The 19,679-nt window shown below is 42.0% G+C and overlaps 1 protein-coding gene across 1 annotated transcript; it reads right to left on the bottom strand.

Moving 5' to 3' along the window:
- Positions 172–8,488, bottom strand: LOC8061524 (putative 1-phosphatidylinositol-3-phosphate 5-kinase FAB1C). Its single transcript, XM_002438144.2, has 11 exons — positions 7,792–8,488; positions 6,961–7,710; positions 6,740–6,893; positions 6,316–6,654; positions 5,111–5,899; positions 4,692–5,023; positions 4,484–4,610; positions 4,210–4,368; positions 2,714–4,087; positions 2,357–2,623; positions 172–706 (listed from the first exon to the last, which is right to left on the bottom strand). Exons 1-11 carry the CDS (start codon positions 8,031–8,033, stop codon positions 452–454), a joined length of 4,788 nt encoding a protein of 1,595 aa, XP_002438189.2. The 5' UTR covers positions 8,034–8,488; the 3' UTR covers positions 172–451.

Consider the following 19,679-nt stretch of genomic DNA (forward strand, 5'->3'; position numbering starts at 1 on the left):
TGCTATTCATTTGAATATACGCTATGTAGACACACAATAAAAGCAATGTATCTAAAAAAAGCTAGAAAAGTTAAAAGGTCTTATAATTTGGAACAGGAAGAGAGTAGTTGCATACTTCAGATCTCAGAAGCACCAATGGACACAACTTCCGGTCCACAAAATCTCAAAACATATCACTGGTAAGGAACTCGGTTCCCGTATTTTCATTTCCTTTGCATTTCATTTTATAGTGTAGGGTATGTACACGTATTGACGCCTAACCTCTGCCTGGATGGACAACAATCGCCACAATCCTCCACAGAGTTCATCCTGCCTGTTGTGAACAAAAACAGCATACAAGAGGCATAGATGGATCGATTGTTCTAAAAGATACAGGAGGGAAAAAAGAAAAAGGAAAACCAAAGTGTCTTCCCCGTCGCGCTTGAATGGCCTGGATGCATTGGAGGAGGCATTACGGTGACCATTGGTCAGGGAGAGCCAAGAAGTACTTCGACATGGCCTTCCTGAACCTCTTCTTGTACTGATCCGGAGATATGATGGTTGGCAGAACATCCTTGGAGCCACCTAGAAATCCTGTCGCCTTCACCCAAGTCTCTAGTTGTTTGTCCCAAGTGTATTGCCGAAGATAGTCGATAATCCCCATCACAAGCTCTTTTCTTTCCTCATCAATGCCGACTAGGAGAGAGTAGTCCATCACATCCACCGACTGAGGAAAAGGGGAATGGATGGCAGCAAAAGTTAGATAGTGATAGTGACAACAGCCGCATCTTCATGCACCTTGGTATTCTAAATGAATATGCTAAAAAGTCTGTTGATCTGACCAGTTTACTCAAATAGTCACCATCTATATAAAGCTGAACCATACTGACAAGATAGGTTAGATACAAGTTGTCAATTAGAATGGCAACAACAAAAAGAGCCGGGAATCGAATCACCATATCCAAGTAGCCGGCATGAATAAGACCTATCTGAACCATCGACAGTAGCCATGTGGACTAACCACCAAGTCTTGCTACACTGGCACCAAAATCACTCATCTGGCAACAGTGTATTTTTCAAATACCAGTGCATTCAAGCTACCTCAACCCAGCAACCCCACAGCTTGTTGTTTGCCTGGCCTGCCCCACACCCATCCTAGCTACCAATTACAGTTCATAAATTGCCACCGTAAAGATGATAAATAAACAGCATTTGCCACTATTTATATATTATGCACTTTTCGTGCGGACCTTGGCCATCTTTTGATTTCTTTGCATTTCCTTCTCCTGAAACTCCTCTCTGTTAGCTGCCACGCTATACCCTGGCTAGAGACTACTTTCTGCTATCTCTCCCTCCATACCACTCTCTGACCCCTACACTTGTGCAACCTTAGCTCTACACGTGTGCAACCTTACCTCAATTGGCGGCCAGGCTTGTGCCTCCAAAAAAAATGGATAGATCCTCCCCTCTTACTCACTTTTGTAGTGCTACTTCGACATCTCTCCGCGATGTCATGAAAGAACTGAACAAAGGTTTGCCTCTTGTGTGTATGGGTTTGTGTTTGTGTATGTGTGATTTTGATTTATGTGCTATTTGCTCTATGCGCCTCAAAAACTCCAAAATGAAAGATTGTGGCTTCTACATGTTTTCACAACTGAATATCAGATGTGTGGCAAAAGCTGTCTATTTCTATCTTTGTAGAAGGAAATATGAATCATAACATTCAATGGGCAAAGCCTCAATTGGCATGTCTAATATTGGGCATTCAATATTTCCCATATCAGCTGGCTGCTTAGGATTTCTTGGAATCTTGAAAATGGTGGGGGAAGGTAGGTGGCTCTTCTAATGTGTGCGATTGTCCGAAACTCAGATGTCTGGGCACATATTATAGGTTACACCAAAAGAAGGAAATTTTTTTGTTGGGATCATTGGGTCTGGTCTGTTACTGAGTGATGAGGAGGGAGAAAGGGAGGGGAGCTGAAACACATCACTCAGGATGGAGAAAAGTATGTGCAGATCAGGCTAATCAAACAGCGAACCCAGCAATGGTGTACATCACCAGGGTCAAGGTTAAGGTTCATACTGAAATCCGATGTACCACCAGATGTACTGGCATACTTTTCATGTCATATGACATAAAAAGATTACTACTTCATAGTACCAATCATGATGAAGTGGAAATGAGTGCATGAAACAGTTTTTTTTTGGTAGTGACACCTCATATACAGACGAGGTCAGATGGGGCGACAATGTAAAATTAGCTATGCAACCAAGGTCACAGTCCAGATTGAAATACTAGGTTGCTGCACCCAGGGAGTATATGGTATATAAACCTTCACCAATGAAATAAGATCTCACAGCAAGTGAGTCTACTTACTGCCAGAAAAGAAGTATCATTCCAGACAGCTCGTTCCAGCCTTCTTTTTGCTTTGCTTCCAAGAAAAATGGGCTTTGTGTGAAGTGTCTCTAACAGATTAAGATCCAAGAGAACCTTGTTGTTCCCTGAAGTATCAGGGTTGTAGCGCGAACGCAAAGAGCCCTTTAGGTCATATATTCTTGATACCTTCCTCTTGAAAAATAGGTTTTCCATGACCATTACATCCATCTTCAGCTCCTTTCCATCTCTCAAATTCTTGGCAGTGATCTAGTGCATAAATGCACAGCTATGTTCATTATGCAATCTCACAGGATTTGATAAACACAACACCAGTAACAAAGTAGTAGTAACACGAACCTGGTAAAGACCAAGGACTTTAGTGAGGCAAGTTGGGCTCCCAGACGATACAGAGTCTGTCAAATATTTGAAGTAATCAACAGCATAATCCTCAAATGAATCTAATTCTGTCCGGGTCACTTGCTTTATCACAAATCTGTCATCCAGTGTTTTGGCAAAGTAGACATTACTCTTGCCACCTTGAGCACTCCATCTCTTGCAGCGACTTAAGGAGCGGATATAGTCTAGCTCATCTGGACAGCACTTTCTCCTGATTGCATCAAACTGCTTTGCAAAATAACATGTCACAGAAAATTTTGCTTTATCAACAGAATATGAGTCTTCATCCTCAAAAGAAACAGTTAAATGGTTATCCTTAGAGTCATTTCCAGTTGTAGGTTGAGGCTGATCAGAACCATAATTCAATAAACTAGATTCATTATTCTGATCCAGAAGTGGCAACAAGAAGCTGCGGTATTCTGGGATAGTCATGGCATGGGCTATCATGCTAGATGGTTCATCATCATAAATTGGAACAATAACATTTGAATCATTTTGTGACAGTAGCAACCGACTCTCGCCATCAATCATACCAGAAAGTGACAGCTTGTTCAAGAATGTTGGTGACAGGCCCTTACCAGTTCTCTCAATAGCTTTTGGGGGCCTTTGAGAATAAGATCTTCTTATACTAGCATTTGAATCATCAACATTTCTGGAACTGACAGCAGAATCGAATGATTTGATTCTAATTGGTGCTATAACCTTCTGGTATGCAGGATCATCCTTCAGACTAGCAGGTACAAATGAAACTGCCTCCACGCTACTTGATGAATCCTTAACAAACTGACCAGAACCAGTCCATGCTAAGTCAATTCTGTCAGAAAGATTGGAGGCAGAAGATTGTGATTTCTGCAAAAATTTTCCAGCTTCTAGTTCAGCCAGCACTCCTTCACTCTGCATTTCACATGGGCCTGGGGCAAAGCTGATAACAGTTGAGCCAGAATGCATGGATAGATCACCCATAATGTTGGTTTCCAAACGTGAAACACAAGTGTTGGTTTGTTCCATCATAGGGGATGATGATTTCACTGAAACTGCAGCCACTTCCAACATACTTGGTTGATTCTGTTCTAGAGAATTCTCAACATTCAAATGTTTACCAGATGTCACATCCTTTGACTGTTCTAATAAGCTTTCAGTAAGCTTCTCAGAACATTCTGCATCATTTGGCACAGTACGACAGTTTTCTTTTGTGAGGGAGTGCATCATGTACAGTCTGCGATCCCATACGTGAATATCAAGTACAAGCTCTCTCCTCAGGCGATTGAGCTCTAGAACATCTATATATGGTTCAAATGTCTGCAAGTCATCTATGATAGAAAACCCTGATACGACCTGAAAAAGTAAAGAGCAATGTTCTGGTCTTTAACTATCTTTTCGATAGCAATCTACAAGACAAATAGAAAACTTTGTACAGTTCAACAGCAATCTATAAAACAAGTAGCATTTGAACTTACGTCATACTTCTTCCACTCAACTTTAACCAACTCTTTAAGATCGGCAACATGTTTATGCAAGCCTGACTTCATACCAATGTTCTGGTCTTTAACTATCTTTTCGATGCAGTCAAGTTTAACAACAATTTCCTTATACAGATGTTCCTTCCTAGCGCATACCTGCAAGTTAAGTCATAAAAGCTTAGCAAGGGCAATACATCTCCCAAAATGATGCCAATGGGTTGGCTTCTAGAACCAATTTAGACAAGCTTAGATAAAACTAACACAAACATACATCAACAGCTTCTTTGATAACCCAATCTTGAGCTTTTGGATAAGCAAAGTCCAGTACTGAGGATGGCAAGTTGACAGAAAGAATGTCTACTGGTGAATAACGGAAGACAGCAACCATGCTCCCAAGCCTGTTTGATTGAGAATGCGAACTGTTATGTTGGTTATTATTAGATAAGAAACTGAAGAGTATACAATAAGAAGCTACAAACCCATAAAAACGAAGGCAGTCCCTCTGGAGGGAGTGTCCACAGCAGGCAATTCGATTGGCTGTTGTGTGATTTGAAAAGCTAAGTTCCAGAAACTTCCCAAAAGATAATCCGCGTGCTGCATCCGACATGACTATCCTTTGTGTGGCTGGGGGAATTCCATCTTTTGGTTTGCACCTGAGACACCTGTGCCACATCCATACCTTCCCATCAAGCTCCCCAGGTAGCTTGACAGATGGAAGAGTTCTGACACTGATTGTGAGACTGCCTTGTTGATGAGTGTAACATCGCACATGAGATTCTGCAGGCTCCTTGCAAGATTCGCAGCATGAAGTCTGAAAATATAGGGTGGATGAAAATTAATAAGGTACTGTAAAGCCTATAATAGTATACTAGCAGATTATGGGTGACAACGCAACTACCTGAACAAATAAATCTTCACGAAAATACCTTCCAAGTGGCTTATCAAAAGTACCGTAGAACTTTATTCGAAATAGCTGAGATTGCTTGCATACAATTCCTCTCAGAGGGCATGCAACTGACAAGGAAACCAAAATGCTCTGTGGACTGTCAGATGTTGGAAAATATTCGTTGTGGTTCCCATTGTGATCACGTATTGCTACAGAATCTTCATCTGAGATATGATTCCAACCATTATCCAAGTCAAGGAAGTCACTATCAACCTTTGACATTCCACCACCTGCTTCATCTATGTGACCATTATGGGGAAAATATAAATTTCCTGGTGTCCTTTTTCTCACACTGGCAAGTGAATTTTTAGGTGTCTGAACAGGTGGTATACAGTTGCCATACATTGAAGCTTCTGTGGAATAAGGGTATACCTTAATGGTTCCACGAGTATATTCTTCTTGACTTAAGTCGGCTCTTGAATGACAGTGTGCATGTTCCTCGTGAATTATGTCATCTCTTGAATGAGATTGATTTGTAGAACCATTAAGGCAAGGCATGATGCACCCACTTCCAAAAGTTTCCCCTTCAATGGTTTGAAATTCATTCAAATTCTGCTGATAGTATCTTGAGGAAGAATTCTGCTTCTCAAATTGAAGATCTGAGGGGACTTTTGGAAGTGTTGCACCCTCATCAGCAAGATATGAGGTCTCAAGTGACAGGTGGTATGCTGCAAATAAAGCATACTGCACAGCAAGTTTGACTTTCTTTAACTCTTCATATGACTTTCCTCTTAGAAGAACCTAGGAAAAGCATGCCATTTTTATCAGATATGACATGATCATAGTATAAATAAAGGCATAACTTTTATCCTATGTGACATAATCACAATATAAAGAAAGGCCTTCAATTTTCGATCAACCAAATAAAATCATATCGTTGAAGGTGTAAATGCATGCCATTTTTCAGATATGGCTAATCACAATATAAAGAAAGAGACCCAAAATAGTAAGTTCCAAATATAGTAAATGATTAATCGACTATTGAAACAAAGCATTTGCTATTCACCAAAGAAAATCCATTGCAATGAACAATTGCACATAATACCTTCAGGTGTAAAATAATGGACAGAAAAGACAAATGGCAGAAGAATTTAAACTATTTGGGCCATAAAAGCTATCTTTGTCTTGGAAATGCAATTAGATAATTTGATTATTACCGTGCACCCCAAGCGTCTTGGACAACCATCAAAAAACATCAGTGTCTTGACCGTTTTTTTGTTTGAGACCTTTGGTGATGAACATTCTGTAACTTTCTCAATCCAGAATGTTTGGCATTGTCCGACTCCTGTAGAAGTGATATTTTCAACAGAAGATGCAATTTGAGCACCTGTGCAGCGAGATATTCTTTCCAGAAGTGATCTCTTGACGTTCAATACTAAAGAGATATCTTTTGCAAGAAGCTGTTGTGCATGCAATGGCACACTTTTCTCGACTAGCAAGACATGTGGGCGTTGAGCCTCTATCTTTGCAACAGCATTCTTAAGATACTCCTTCTCCTGTACGCATTGCATTTGAAATCAATATTAAGAACATATTGAGATAAATCAGCATGAACATGTAACTGGAAAATGATGATATGACCTGTTCAAGAATGCTGTTTATTGAAGCTAGTTTGTTCGTGACTTTCTGGTATTCCAGTGCTCCTCCCAAAAGAAGCAACCTAGGGTTCTCATGTTTTGACACCATGCGTTTATGTTTTACATTCTTAGAACAGACAACACCTTTAATGAAAGCACTGCAAACAGTTGAACAATCATTATTTCATGTAATTCTTCAGTACAAGTTGTAGCCAAAGGGCATACCTATCATTTGGATTTCCTGATGCTACGCATTTGACTTTGACATAGTCTGTGGGATCCATGCTACCACCCTTGCTCGTGTCTGGCCTGACAAAGGTAGCTGCTTGCCAAGCTAATGAGGCCACTATGTCTGGCCAGCCATCCACAGGATCAATGCCATGTCCTAGGAGCAATTGGGACACGAGAGCCCTGAAATGCCCATGTAAAGCACTCCTCAAGAACTCTTTGTGAGATATACTATGTTTCCCTTTGATCCCTAACGAATCATAATCATCATTATCATCAACATCATCATCGCCGTCGCAATAATCATGGTGAACATGTCCAAAGACCTTCCCAACACAAACATCATTGTCATCGTCCTCATCATATTGAAAAGTACCATTTTCATCCTGAGGTGGTGGAGGATACCAGATGTGTCTACTCTCCAAATCAATTGGTTGCACATCATCTTTCCTCTGTTCATCATGATGCTGAGGTGAACTCATAAAACTAGAATCAACATCATCTGATCCCCGGCAAGAATTCCAAGGATAGCTAGGAGAATGGCAACCCCTCCTTGAGGGAGGACTCATGTCTCCTACTCCCAATTGTTTGAGAGGACTATCTAATGGGCTCGAAGTCCCCAACCGGAAGGTATACATCCTACTAATACTTGTGCTCATTGAATCCGTATCAGAAGTGTCTTGAGAAAACTCACTCTGTGGGGAAAAGTACCGATCCATATCCTCACCATCTTCACACCCAATGCTCCTGCATCCACTTATTTCATTCAGTGAAAAGTCTATCAACAAGTTATCCCCTCTAAGCCAAACAAGAAAGTCAATTGCTCACCTTGGGGTTGAGCACCGGAGAGGACCAGGCGACGACATGCGCCGCCAAGCAGCCAGCCTCGGCGCAGGCGGCGTACAAACACGCTCTGGTGGGGACACTGGAGGCCCGTTGTCGCCGAGCCCGCGCTGCTCCACGGCACCCCCTCGGCCTCCGTTAATAGGCCGAACGCCAAGGCCGCCGTTGTCCGTCATCGCAAGCACAGTCACCCAAGAATCGGACTTCTGCGCGACGGGCACTCCCATAAAAGCCCCAGAACAGCTAAAAAAGGCTACAGGAAACCCCAAGTTGGAAGTTCTTGATATCTTTCTAAACTCTACACCAAAGCCACCCAAAAATCACGGGACACAGCCAAACCAAACCGCAAACCTACGATTCGTTAGAGGGGAACTAAAAGGGACCCCGGGAGGCGCCTAATCCTAGCGTTTCTTGGCTCCTGTGCAGACGAGGAATTCCGTCGAGCACGTCGCGCGCGAGAAGGAAACATGCTTCAAAGCTCTCCAATCCAGCAGAGATGGAACTAGGTTGGAGGTGGCGAAGGACGAGGAGGGCGAATGGAGCTTGGAAGTTGAGTTGGGGAAGGAGGGGGCAGTGCCCATGTGGGAAGGAGGAAGCTTGTGCGAGTCCGGGAATGGAGGTAGTTATAGAGTAGGGGAAAAGGTGATCGGGGAGAAGAAGGAAAAAAAATGTTCGGTGGGTGCTCCAGATTTTCTTATCGTTTTCTCCTTCCTCTTAATTCCTTCGTTTCTTATTTCCTCTTTTCTTTCCCCCTTTTTATTTTATTATTATTACGTTTTTATTTTTATTATTGGTCAAAGCAAAACCCATGGACAATCGATCCATTAATGTAGACATGAAATTACACTGATACTTTTAATTATTTATTATTATTATTTATTATTATTATTATTATTATTATTATTATTATTATTATTATTATTATTATTATTATTATTATTATTATTATTATTACTACTACTACTACTACTTACTACGCTCCCTCAAAAATATAAAAACAATAATTTTAACTAAAACTTCACTGTATATGCCGTTCTTAAGTAAATGTCTATACACCTAGCTTTACCACTGATAGAGCCGGTTATAAGAAAATGCCTATACAAATGAAATCTGACTCTGACTATAAACATTTTGTGTGTTTGTGTTTGAGGATTTTTTATATTTTTTAATATTTTTAATTTAAAATAATAACAATAGTAGTAGCACTAATAATAATAATAATAGTAATAGTAATAATAATAGTAATAGTAATAGTAATAGTAATAGTAGTAGTAGTAATAATAATAATAATAATAATAATAATAATAATAATAATAATAATAATAATAATAATAATAATAATAATAATAATAATAATAATAATAATAATTCTATTTTTTTAATCTCAATCTGTTAGTCGCGTTACGTCAGTCCAACTAGCATGATAAATTAATGTTGTTTGCGCCACGTGTGTTAGTGTAGCAAGATCTGAAACCATTGGTGATGTTTCCTAAGGAAAACCTCTTGTGAAAAATTTAAGTTTGATTTTGAATAATTGATGAAACCTAAAATATTAACTTCTATACTAAGTGTATGTGAATTAGATGAGGTTGGTATATGGAGGAGGATTCAACACACCATAGAGGATGTAATCATATTTAGGATAGATAGTCGTACTATAAAGAGGGAAATTCTTTGGCTAAGCGGTCTATCGAGTGTCACTAGGTGTTATTAATCTAGGATAGATAATTATACTATAAAGAGGAGAATTCTTTGACTAAACGGTCCATCGAGTGTCACTAGGTGTTATTAATCATGTGCATGCATTTAGAACCTAGTGTGCTAATTTAATCCTTGAAAATATTTGTGAAAATATGCTAACACACGTGCACAAGGTGGCACACTTGGTGGTTAGCATATTTGAGCAAGGGTTGAAGAGGTGGAGAGGAGTTGGGTCTCTCTCTCCCTCTCGTCGAGCTTGCAAGACAAGATTCAGTGCTTTTATAAAAATATAATGCATATTTTCTATTGCACCGAAGACAAGTTTGGAGAAGTTGTGGAAGTGTTTTTCTCTCACGCTGACCTCGGAGCATCGGACGCTGGACCAGCGTCCGGTGCAAACTGAGTGTTGCGATGCACATGACAAGTGTGTGTCGGCACGTTCGACGCTCTACAGAGGGCGAGCACCAAACGCTCCGGTACTCGCACTATAGTAGTGCTAAAAAGAGGGGTTCCAGCGTTGTGTGTCGGACATCCGATGCCACACTGTCGGACGCATCCAATGAGTTCTCGATGGTTTCCGAACCTTATGAGTAGCATTCGGTGGCAGGATGGCGCATTCGGTGCGTAGCACTAGATGCATCCGACGCTTTCTAACTGAGAACTTCAACGTTTAAGTGACCGTTGGAGATCAATAGATCACATTTGACAGAGAACATGTGGCAGCATCGCGAGCTTCTGTAGGAGCAACGTCGGACACTAGGCAGCTGTTGACACTTCTTAACACAATTACTAAAAATAGACTCTTAAACCTATCCCTAGCAACAGCGTTAAAATTACTTAACATCACTTAAGCTAGGTTATCATCGCTAACATGATGTAGAAGTGCTGGTATTAAATCTACATACTTTTCTAGAAATAAAATAAAATAAATAAATAAATAAATAAATAAAGATCTACAAGTGCATAGATAATACCAATATAGCATTTTAACCAGGAGTATTCCAAGTATCATTATTTATATTTTTACCACTAGGAAGGGACTTGCAATGGATAATGAGCACTGCATGTATTTAATGGAGACCTTAACCATGTCTTTATCTATCTCTCATGTAGAGTAAGTGTCACATAAGATAAATATATGAATATGAATAATAAGTGATAGAGGATAACTAGAAATTCATAGCCATAAGATAAACATAATAATCATCTCAATTAGAGTACTCTAAGCCTATAGCACTAGCATGGTATTAGGATTATCTACAAGAATAAATCCTAAGTATTCTAACTATACTGTCAAAGCATACATTGATTAGTGCAAGTATACATAGCATCATCACCAAAAAAGGTTATTTCTATGCATAGTGATATTAGCAAGAAAGATCATGAACAGAGCAAGAACTTCCCTGTAATAATGGTGCTCTACAATCCTTATAATCGGAAGAAGGAATACAAAGGACTCAACAGGAGTGTCACTCTCACGATCTACCTCAAGCTCCGGACTATAAAGGGTAATCGTAGATAAATACAGTCTAGGCACCTCGCCTACACAATATCTATCAACTACCCATCGGCCTAATGAGTAAGCGCTATACGATCCTATGCATAAACATAATTCTAATCTAACTACGCTAAGCATATAATCAAAGTAGACTAAAAACAATATGTCGACGAAAGCTAGTCGGTAGTCTACCTCGGGGTATACCCACGGTAGTAGTTTATCGGTAGACGGTGCGCAAGCTACGAACTTGATGGTGACGCAAGACACAGACAAGATTTTTATCCAGGTTCGGCCGCCGTGTGGGCGTAATACCTACGTTCTGCGTCTGATTGTATTGGATTGTGTTGAGATGATAATGTGTATGATCTGTCCTCTAGGGGACCCCTGCCCCTCCTTATATATCGTGAAGAGACAGAGTTACAAGTAAACTATCCTATTTGGTACAATATCTTGTAGCCTTGCGGTGTACGTCGACCAGCGTCATGCGCCGCACGTCTTCATCTTGTGGGCCGAGCCACCTCTGATGGTGCGGGCCATATCGGCCCATGAGGGTATAGGGGTTTGTACCCCCACAGCTAGTCCCCAAGCACCATGTATTGTGATATAACACGCCGTCTTGAGCTTCTTCGACCAGTGAGGCTTGACGTCTTCAATAAGCAGGAAAGTCGCCCAAACAGTTGCAACGGTATTTTAACCAACTCAAAAGACAGTTGATCAACATTGACATCGAAGAAGCAGGCTGTTCGAAAAAATGCTTGGTGCTCTTAATCAAAAAAGATTTTCTTCCTGGTGAAGTGTGCCCACTTTACTTTTCTGAAAAGTACAGACTTTCAAAAAGCAAGCATGTTCACCGCAAGGTGAAGTGTGCCCACTTAGTCCCCGAGCCTGGTAGTAGGTGACGTAGGCACGTGGTGCTAGGGTCAAAAAAGTCTTCATAGAAATTCCAAAACTCAGATGCATCGTACCGATGTAGTCCCCGAGCTTGCTGGAAGGCGAAGTATGAGCCTTGTAGCAAGGTCTAAAAAATAAAATTACTCCTCAGTTGTATATGAGTCCAATTCATATGTAACCGAGAAGAACAGTCCCCAAGCTATGGTTGGAGAGTGATCGAAGTAATCCCCGAGCACAGTGAAGGGAGTGATTGATGAGTCCTCGAGCACGGTTGAGAATGTAGACGTGCTCGGTGGTCGGTACAGTCCCCGAGCACGGCGTAGGGACTGGTGGACAAGTCCCCGAGTGTGGTTGGGAACGTAAACATGCTCGGTGGTCGGCACAGTCTTCAAGCACAACGTAGAGAGTAGTCGACAAGTCCCCGAGCGTGGTTGGGAACGTAAACGTGCTCGGTGGTCGGAGCAGTCCCCGGGCACAGCGTAGGGAATAGTCGACGAGTCTCCGAGCGTAGCTTGTCGACTGGACCAAACTTCTGAAAAATAAATATAGAGAATAGGTAGTACATGATGTATAAATAAACTCTAGATAAAAAATCAGTACTGAGATAAGTTTTAGATTTTTTGTTATAAAATTAGCACAAGTAGTTAATTCATCCTAGAGCTTATACCAGCTCTGGTCTAGCCAACAATCAGCATGAGGTGCGGAACCTAGACACGCGTGGGATTGCCAGCCTCGCCAGAGAGCTACTGCCGACCACCCGGAACGCAGAGGGCGGATCTCATGCACGTGTAGGGAGGAGTCGGAGACTCGTGTAGGAGAAAAAACTAGCCGGCTAACCAAAAAGTTGTTTTGAAGGATAATAAAAAATATTATGCCAAAAATAAATAAAATATTAGAAGTATACTTATCTTTGGACGAAAGTCTGGTCGGTGGCGACAAAATTGTCTGGCCCTCGAGCTTTTTGACTTGTTGTCATGACGGTGGTCGCGGTTGTCGTAGCGCCGTTCTTCACGGCGATTATTATTGCGACCGGTGGTTAGAGCAAGTAGTCCAAACAACTTGGTCGATACCTCGAGCAGGTCGGTGTTGTCGATCTGCCTCCCTTTGTAGCAGAGAAGCGGCGACGCGTTGTCGGTGTGGTCGGAGACGTTGCTGGTGTGGTCGAAGCCGTAGCCAGCGTGGTTGGAGCTGCAGCCGACGTCGGTGAAGAAGTGATCGACACAGATCGGATCTACGCCTCCTTCGCGGTCGTGGTGTTGAAGCTGTTGAAGCTGACGATGAACGTGAAGCCGGCCGCCATGGCCGCGAAGTCGGGGATGATGGCCATCTTGTTCGTGTGGGAAGCTGTACGCACAACCCCTACCTGGCGTGCCACTGTCGACGAAAGCTAGTCGGCAGTCTACCTCGGGGTATACCCACGGTAGTAGTTTATCGGTAGACGGTGCGCAAGCTACGAACTTGATGGTGACGCAAGACACAGACAATGTTTTTATCCAGGTTCGGCCGCCGTGTGGGCGTAATACCTACGTCCTGCGTCTGATTGTATTGGATTGTGTTGAGATGATAATGTGTATGATCTGTCCTCTAGGGGACCCCTGTCCCTCCTTATATATCGTGAAGGGACAGAGTTACAAGTAAACTATCCTATTTGGTACAATATCTTGTAGCCTTGCGGTATACGTCGACCAGCGTCATGCGCCGCACGTCTTCATCTTGTGGGCCGAGCCACCTCTGATGGTGCGGGCCATATCGGCCCATGAGGGTGGTTTATACCCCCACACAATATAATTGAGAACATAGAATAAAGTCAATTCCGATATAATCAAATAGATCAAAGTCATATTCATAGTAGCTGTTGGACATTCTTAATGTCATTACCAAAAGTAGACTTAGTTTTCTAATTCAAATAACGGCGCCAAAAATGTCAAACCTATCCCTCATGCCACTTAAGCCAAGTTGTCATCCCCAGCATGACATGAGAGACGCGGTATTGAAATATGCAATTGCTCTTCTGAATGAATAATAAATGAGATCTGCAAGCGCACAGATTAATACCGATGTAGCATTTTAACCGAGAAGTATTCCAGGTATCGTTATTTATATATTTACCACTGGAAAGGGATTGCTAATCATCAATGTTGATTATGAAATGAAATATAGAATTGAGTATCTATCATTGCATATGTAATAGAGAGCATTTATCTATCTCTTTCATACAGGGATTAATGTCACATAAAATATAGATAAAATATGAATGGTGACAAAGATAATTAATCTGATCAGCATAATTAGCCACATATAATAATGATAAGCACCTCAACAGATATTCTAGCAAGTCATTAGCATGGAATTAGGATGAACTACAAGAATATTTCCTAAGTTTTTCTTAACTATAAAGTCTAGCATCTCATAGTTAGTGCAATTATACTTGGCAATCATTGCGAGACAGAACTACGCCCATGCAGAGTGATATTATCAAGGAAGATGAGAAACATAGCAATCACTCCCCTGTAATAATGTTGCTCTGCCTGCCCTATACACGGGAGGGGGACTATATAAGAATCAATGGAGCTGTCACCACCACGAACTACCCCGTTGAAAGCCCTAGTTTGGTTTTGGATAATTGATGAAACCCTAGTACTAACCTCTATGCTAAGTGTGTGTAGACTTAATGAGGTTGGTACATGCCAAGTGATGGAGCAAGTGATGATCATGGTGTTGATGGTGATAACCACAACATGATCAAGTGCTCAACTTGGAAAAGAAGAAAGAGAAAAACAAAACCCTATGGAGATCAAGGCAAAGGTATTGCTTAAGGTTTTGGTTTTGGTGATCAAGACACCATAGAGGGTGTGATCACATTTAGGATAGATAGCCGTACTATAAAGAGGGGAATTCTTTGGCTAAGCGGTTATCAAGTGCCACTAGGTGTTATTGTTCATGTGCATGCATTTAGAACCTAGTGAGCTAACTTAACTCCTTCAAAGAAAATGATTGTGAAAATGCTAACACACGTGCACTTGTTGGTACATACGTTGTGGTGTTGGCACACTTTGAGAAGGAGGTGGAGTTTCAAGGGTAGAGAGAGGATGGGTTCCTCTCTCCCTCCCGCCGAGCTTGCTCGGCGGGATTCGGCGCTTTTTGAGAAAATGAAGTGCATATTTTCTATTGCGCCGGTGGGAAATTTGGAGAAGTCACGGGAGTGTTTCTCGCTGAGGAACACTCACCGCACGCTGGCTCAGAGGCACCGGACGCTGTGTCTGAGCGTCCGGTGAGCAGGCAGCCTGACTCGGTTAGGGTTAGGCACCGGACGATAGGCACCGGACGCAGCTTGGAGCGTCCGGTGGTGTGCGTCCGGTGTGAGGAGGTTTTGCATACCTCTCTACGCATGAGTCCGGTGAGCACCGGACGCTCAGGGTGCGTCCGGTGGCTTGCATCCGGTGACCCTGCAAGTTTGCGGAGTTCTCTGCGCATGAGTCCGGTGTGCACCGGACGCGTCCGGTGCTAACTTGCTCAGCGTCTGGTGCACTGCAGGTTACCGTTAGACTCTGACACGTGGCTGACGTTGGTGCACCGGACGCTGGTGTTGAGCGTCCGGTGACCCCGTATTTCGCCCAGTGAAAGAGCCAACGGCTCTATTTGTTTGAGGGGCTATAAATACGTGTTTGGCCGGCTTAGGGCTTACACTCTTGGCATTCTAACATACTTGACATCCTTGTGAGCCTAAGCAAACACCTCCCACTCATCTCCTTCATAGATTATACATCTTTGTGAGATTGGGAGTGATTCCAAGTGCATTTGCTTGAGTGATTGCATCTAGTGGCACTTGGGGATCGTTCTAGCTGCGGTTTTCTTATTACTCTTGGTGGTTGCCGCCACCTAGATGGCTTGGAGCAGCGGAGGAGGATTGGCATGAGTTGGTGATTGTTCGTGGCCATCTCCCGGTGATTGTGAGGGGTCTTGTACCTTCCCTGGCGGAGAGCCGAAAGGTAACTCTAGTGGATTGCTCGTGTCATTGAGTTACCTCACTTGTGGGTAGGTTCTTGTTGTGTCCTAGTGAGGACGAGGTTCGTGCTACACCTCTTAGCCACCGAACCACCAAGTGTAGGTCGACACAACGGGGACGTAGCGTGCCGGCAAGCACGTGAACCTCGGGAGAAAAATTGTGTGTCTCCATTGTGATTGTTCATTGGATTTCTCCCGGTGATTGGACTTCATATTATTGATTGGTTCATCCCCTCTACGCGGCGGTATAAAGTTCAAACCATCTCTTTTACATTCCCGCAAACTAGAGTAGCTTACTTACTTGTATAGAAACTTTAGGTAGCTTTCTAGTGTAAGTAGTGATATAGCTCTTGTGTGCCTAGTGATTATATCAACTAGAATTGTTGGATAGGTGGCTTGCAAACACCCCAGTAGAGCTAGAGCAAAAAGCTTCGCTTTGTTATTTACTAACCTCTTGCTCTAGTGAGTTTGTAGAATTTTTAAATAGGCTATTCACCCCCCTCTAGCCATATTAGGACCTTTCAAGTGGTATCGGAGCCGTGGTCACCGATTGTGAAGGCTTAACAACCTCGGTGCTCAAATTATGGCTCAAATAGTGTTCAACCATGTTGGGGGCAAACCACCGTTCTTTGATGGCACAAGCTCTTTTGACTATTGGAAGAGAAAAATGAAGATGTACCTTGGATCAATCAATGATAGAGTGTGGGAAGTCACGGAGAATGATTTTGTGATCCTTGACCCCGCAAATCCCACCGATAATGAGAGAGCAAACAAGCAATGCAATACTATGGCTCTCAACACAATATACAATGGCATTGATTCAAAGGTGTTTGAGCAAGTCAAAGATCTTGAGAAGGCTAGTGAAGTATGGACAAGGCTAGAAGAAACATATGAGGGCACTACAATGGTAAAAAGTGCCAAGTTGTATATGCTCAAGGACAAGCTATCCAACTTCAAGATGAAGGATGATGAGTCTATACCGGAGATGTTTTATAGGCTCCAAGTCATCATCAATGATCTCAAGGGCCTTGGTGAGAAAGTGAAGGATGAGGACTTCATTCACAAGTTCTTGATGTGCTTGCCTAAGAGGTTCAAGACATTGAGAACAATCATCTTTAGAGGTGGATTGACCGGTGTATCTCCCAATGAGGTACTTGGAGATGTCATGACCGAAGATCAATACAATGACAATGATGATGATGAGGTCATGAAGAAGGATGATGATGACAAGAAGAAGAAGAGTGTAGCATTCAAAGCTAGCTCTTCATCCAAGAGCAAGAACAAGGGCAAAGCCAAGAAGGAAGAATCAAGCGATGAGGAGTGCTCCAATGATGATAGTGATGATGAAGCACTAGCACTCTTCTTCCGCAAGTTTGGCAAGATGATGAAGAAGAAGGGCTATCACACAAGAAAGAGAAGGGACAACTCCAAGAACAAGGAATATGTGAGGCTATGCTACAAGTGCAAGAGCCCCGATCATATTGTGGCGGATTGTCCATACAATAGTGATCATGATGAGCATGAGAAGAAGAACAAGAAGGAGAAGAAAGAAAAGAAAGAAAAGAAGATGGTCTTCAAGAAGAAGAAGAAGGGTGGATCCTATGTTGTGACATGGGATAGTGATGCTTCTTCGGATGATGATTCTAGTGATGATGAAAAAGCATCCAAGAAGAAGGCGCTTGCAAGCATTGCTATCAACAAGCCATCACTCTTCGACACTCCTTCATGCTTCATGGCCAAGGGCCACAAGGTACAATATGATGAGAGTGAAAGTGAAAATGAACATGATAGTGATAGTGATGATGAAAATGAATTCACTAATGAACAACTCATGGACATGCTAGAACAAGCCGATTCTCTTATTCAATCTAAAAACAAGAAGTGCAAAGAATTGGCCAAGAAGTTAAAAGCTCTTGAGCAATCCTTTGATGAGCTCAATGCTAATCATGAGAGGCTAGTGGAAGCCCATGAGAAGCTTGGCAAGGCTCACACCAAGCTTGAGAAAGCTCACTCCTTGTTATTAGAAGAGAACAAGGAAAAGGTTGTTGTATCATGTGATGTGGGCACAACATGTGACTTAATTAAAGAATCACCCAACCTACCTATTGTTGTTGCCACTAACTCTTCTTGTAGGTCTTCATCCACCACCACCAACTTTATCTCTACTTCTAGTGTTAGTGTCACTTGTGATACCTCACTAAAGGTTGAGAATGAGACTCTCAAGAGAGAGGTGGATGAGCTCACTCACGCCTTAGGCAAAGCCTATGGTGGTGAGGCCCGCTTGCTAAAGTGCTTGGGTAGCCAAAGGTTTTCTCTCAATAAAGAGGGATTAGGCTATACCCCCAAGAAGGGCAAGAAAGCATTTGCAACTCACAAGCCTAGCTTTGTGAAGAGCAATGGTCGGTATTGCAACAAATGCAAGCAAGTTGGGCACCTAGAGCTTAATTGCAATAAAATGAACAAGAACAAGAAAATTGCTAATGCACCTTACATTCCTTTTGATTCTTGTTATGTGCTTACCAAGGGTGAGAAGGGTGTGCATGCTAAGTTTGTTGGTACACCAATTGTGGGTCCAAAGAAGAAGGCCATTTGGGTACCAAAGAGCTTAGTCACTAACCTCCAAGGACCCAAACAAGTATGGGTACCTAAGAAACATTGATTTGTTTTGTAGGTAAACTATAAAGCCGGAGGAAGGCATTGGGTGCTTGATAGTGGGTGCACACAACACATGACCGGTGATTCAAGAATGTTCAATTCAATCAATCCAAATGATGACAATGGTGTTGATAGTATCACATTTGGTGACAATGGCAAAGGCAAGGTCAAAGGGCTTGGTAAAATTGCTATATCCAATGACTTTAGCATTTCCAATGTGCTACTAGTAGAGAGCTTGAACTTCAACTTGCTATCCGTAGCTCAACTTTGTGATCTTGGTTTCAAATGCATATTTGGAGTTGATGATGTAGAGATCATAAGTGTAGATGGCTCTAACTTGATATTCAAAGGCTTTAGATATGAGAATCTATACTTGGTTGATTTCAATGCTAGTGAAGCTCAATTATCAACATGCTTGCTCACTAAATCTAGCATGGGTTGGTTATGGCATAGAAGGCTTGGTCATGTTGGAATGAAACAATTGAACAAGTTAGTCAAACATGATCTTGTTAGAGGCTTGAAAGATGTCACATTTGAGAAAGACAAGCTTTGTAGTGCATGTCAAGCCGGAAAGCAAGTTGGCAACACTCATCCAAAGAAGAGCATCATGAGTACATGCAAGGCATTTGAGTTGTTGCACATGGATCTATTTGGACCAACCACATACACAAGCATTGGTGGAAATAAATATGGATTTGTGATAGTGGATGATTTCACAAGATACACATGGGTATTCTTTCTTAGTGACAAGAGTGATGCTTTTGCAACCTTCAAATCATTTGTCAAGAGAATACACAATGAGTTTGAAACAACCATCAAGAAAGTGAGAAGTGACAATGGAAGTGAATTCAAGAATACTAGAGTTGATGAGCTTTGTGATGAATTTGGCATTAGGCATCAATTCTCGGCCAAGTACACTCCACAATCAAATGGTCTTGTTGAGAGGAAGAATAGAACCTTGATTGACATGGCAAGATCAATGTTGAGTGAATACAATGTGAGTCATTCTTTTTGGGCCGAAGCAATCAACACGGCTTGCTACTATAGCAACCGACTCTATTGTCACCCAATGATGGAAAAGACACCATATGAGCTCTTGAATGGAAGAAAGCCCAATATTGCA

This window comes from Sorghum bicolor, chromosome 10 (assembly GCF_000003195.3).
Source record: "Sorghum bicolor cultivar BTx623 chromosome 10, Sorghum_bicolor_NCBIv3, whole genome shotgun sequence".
NCBI lineage: Eukaryota > Viridiplantae > Streptophyta > Magnoliopsida > Poales > Poaceae > Sorghum > Sorghum bicolor.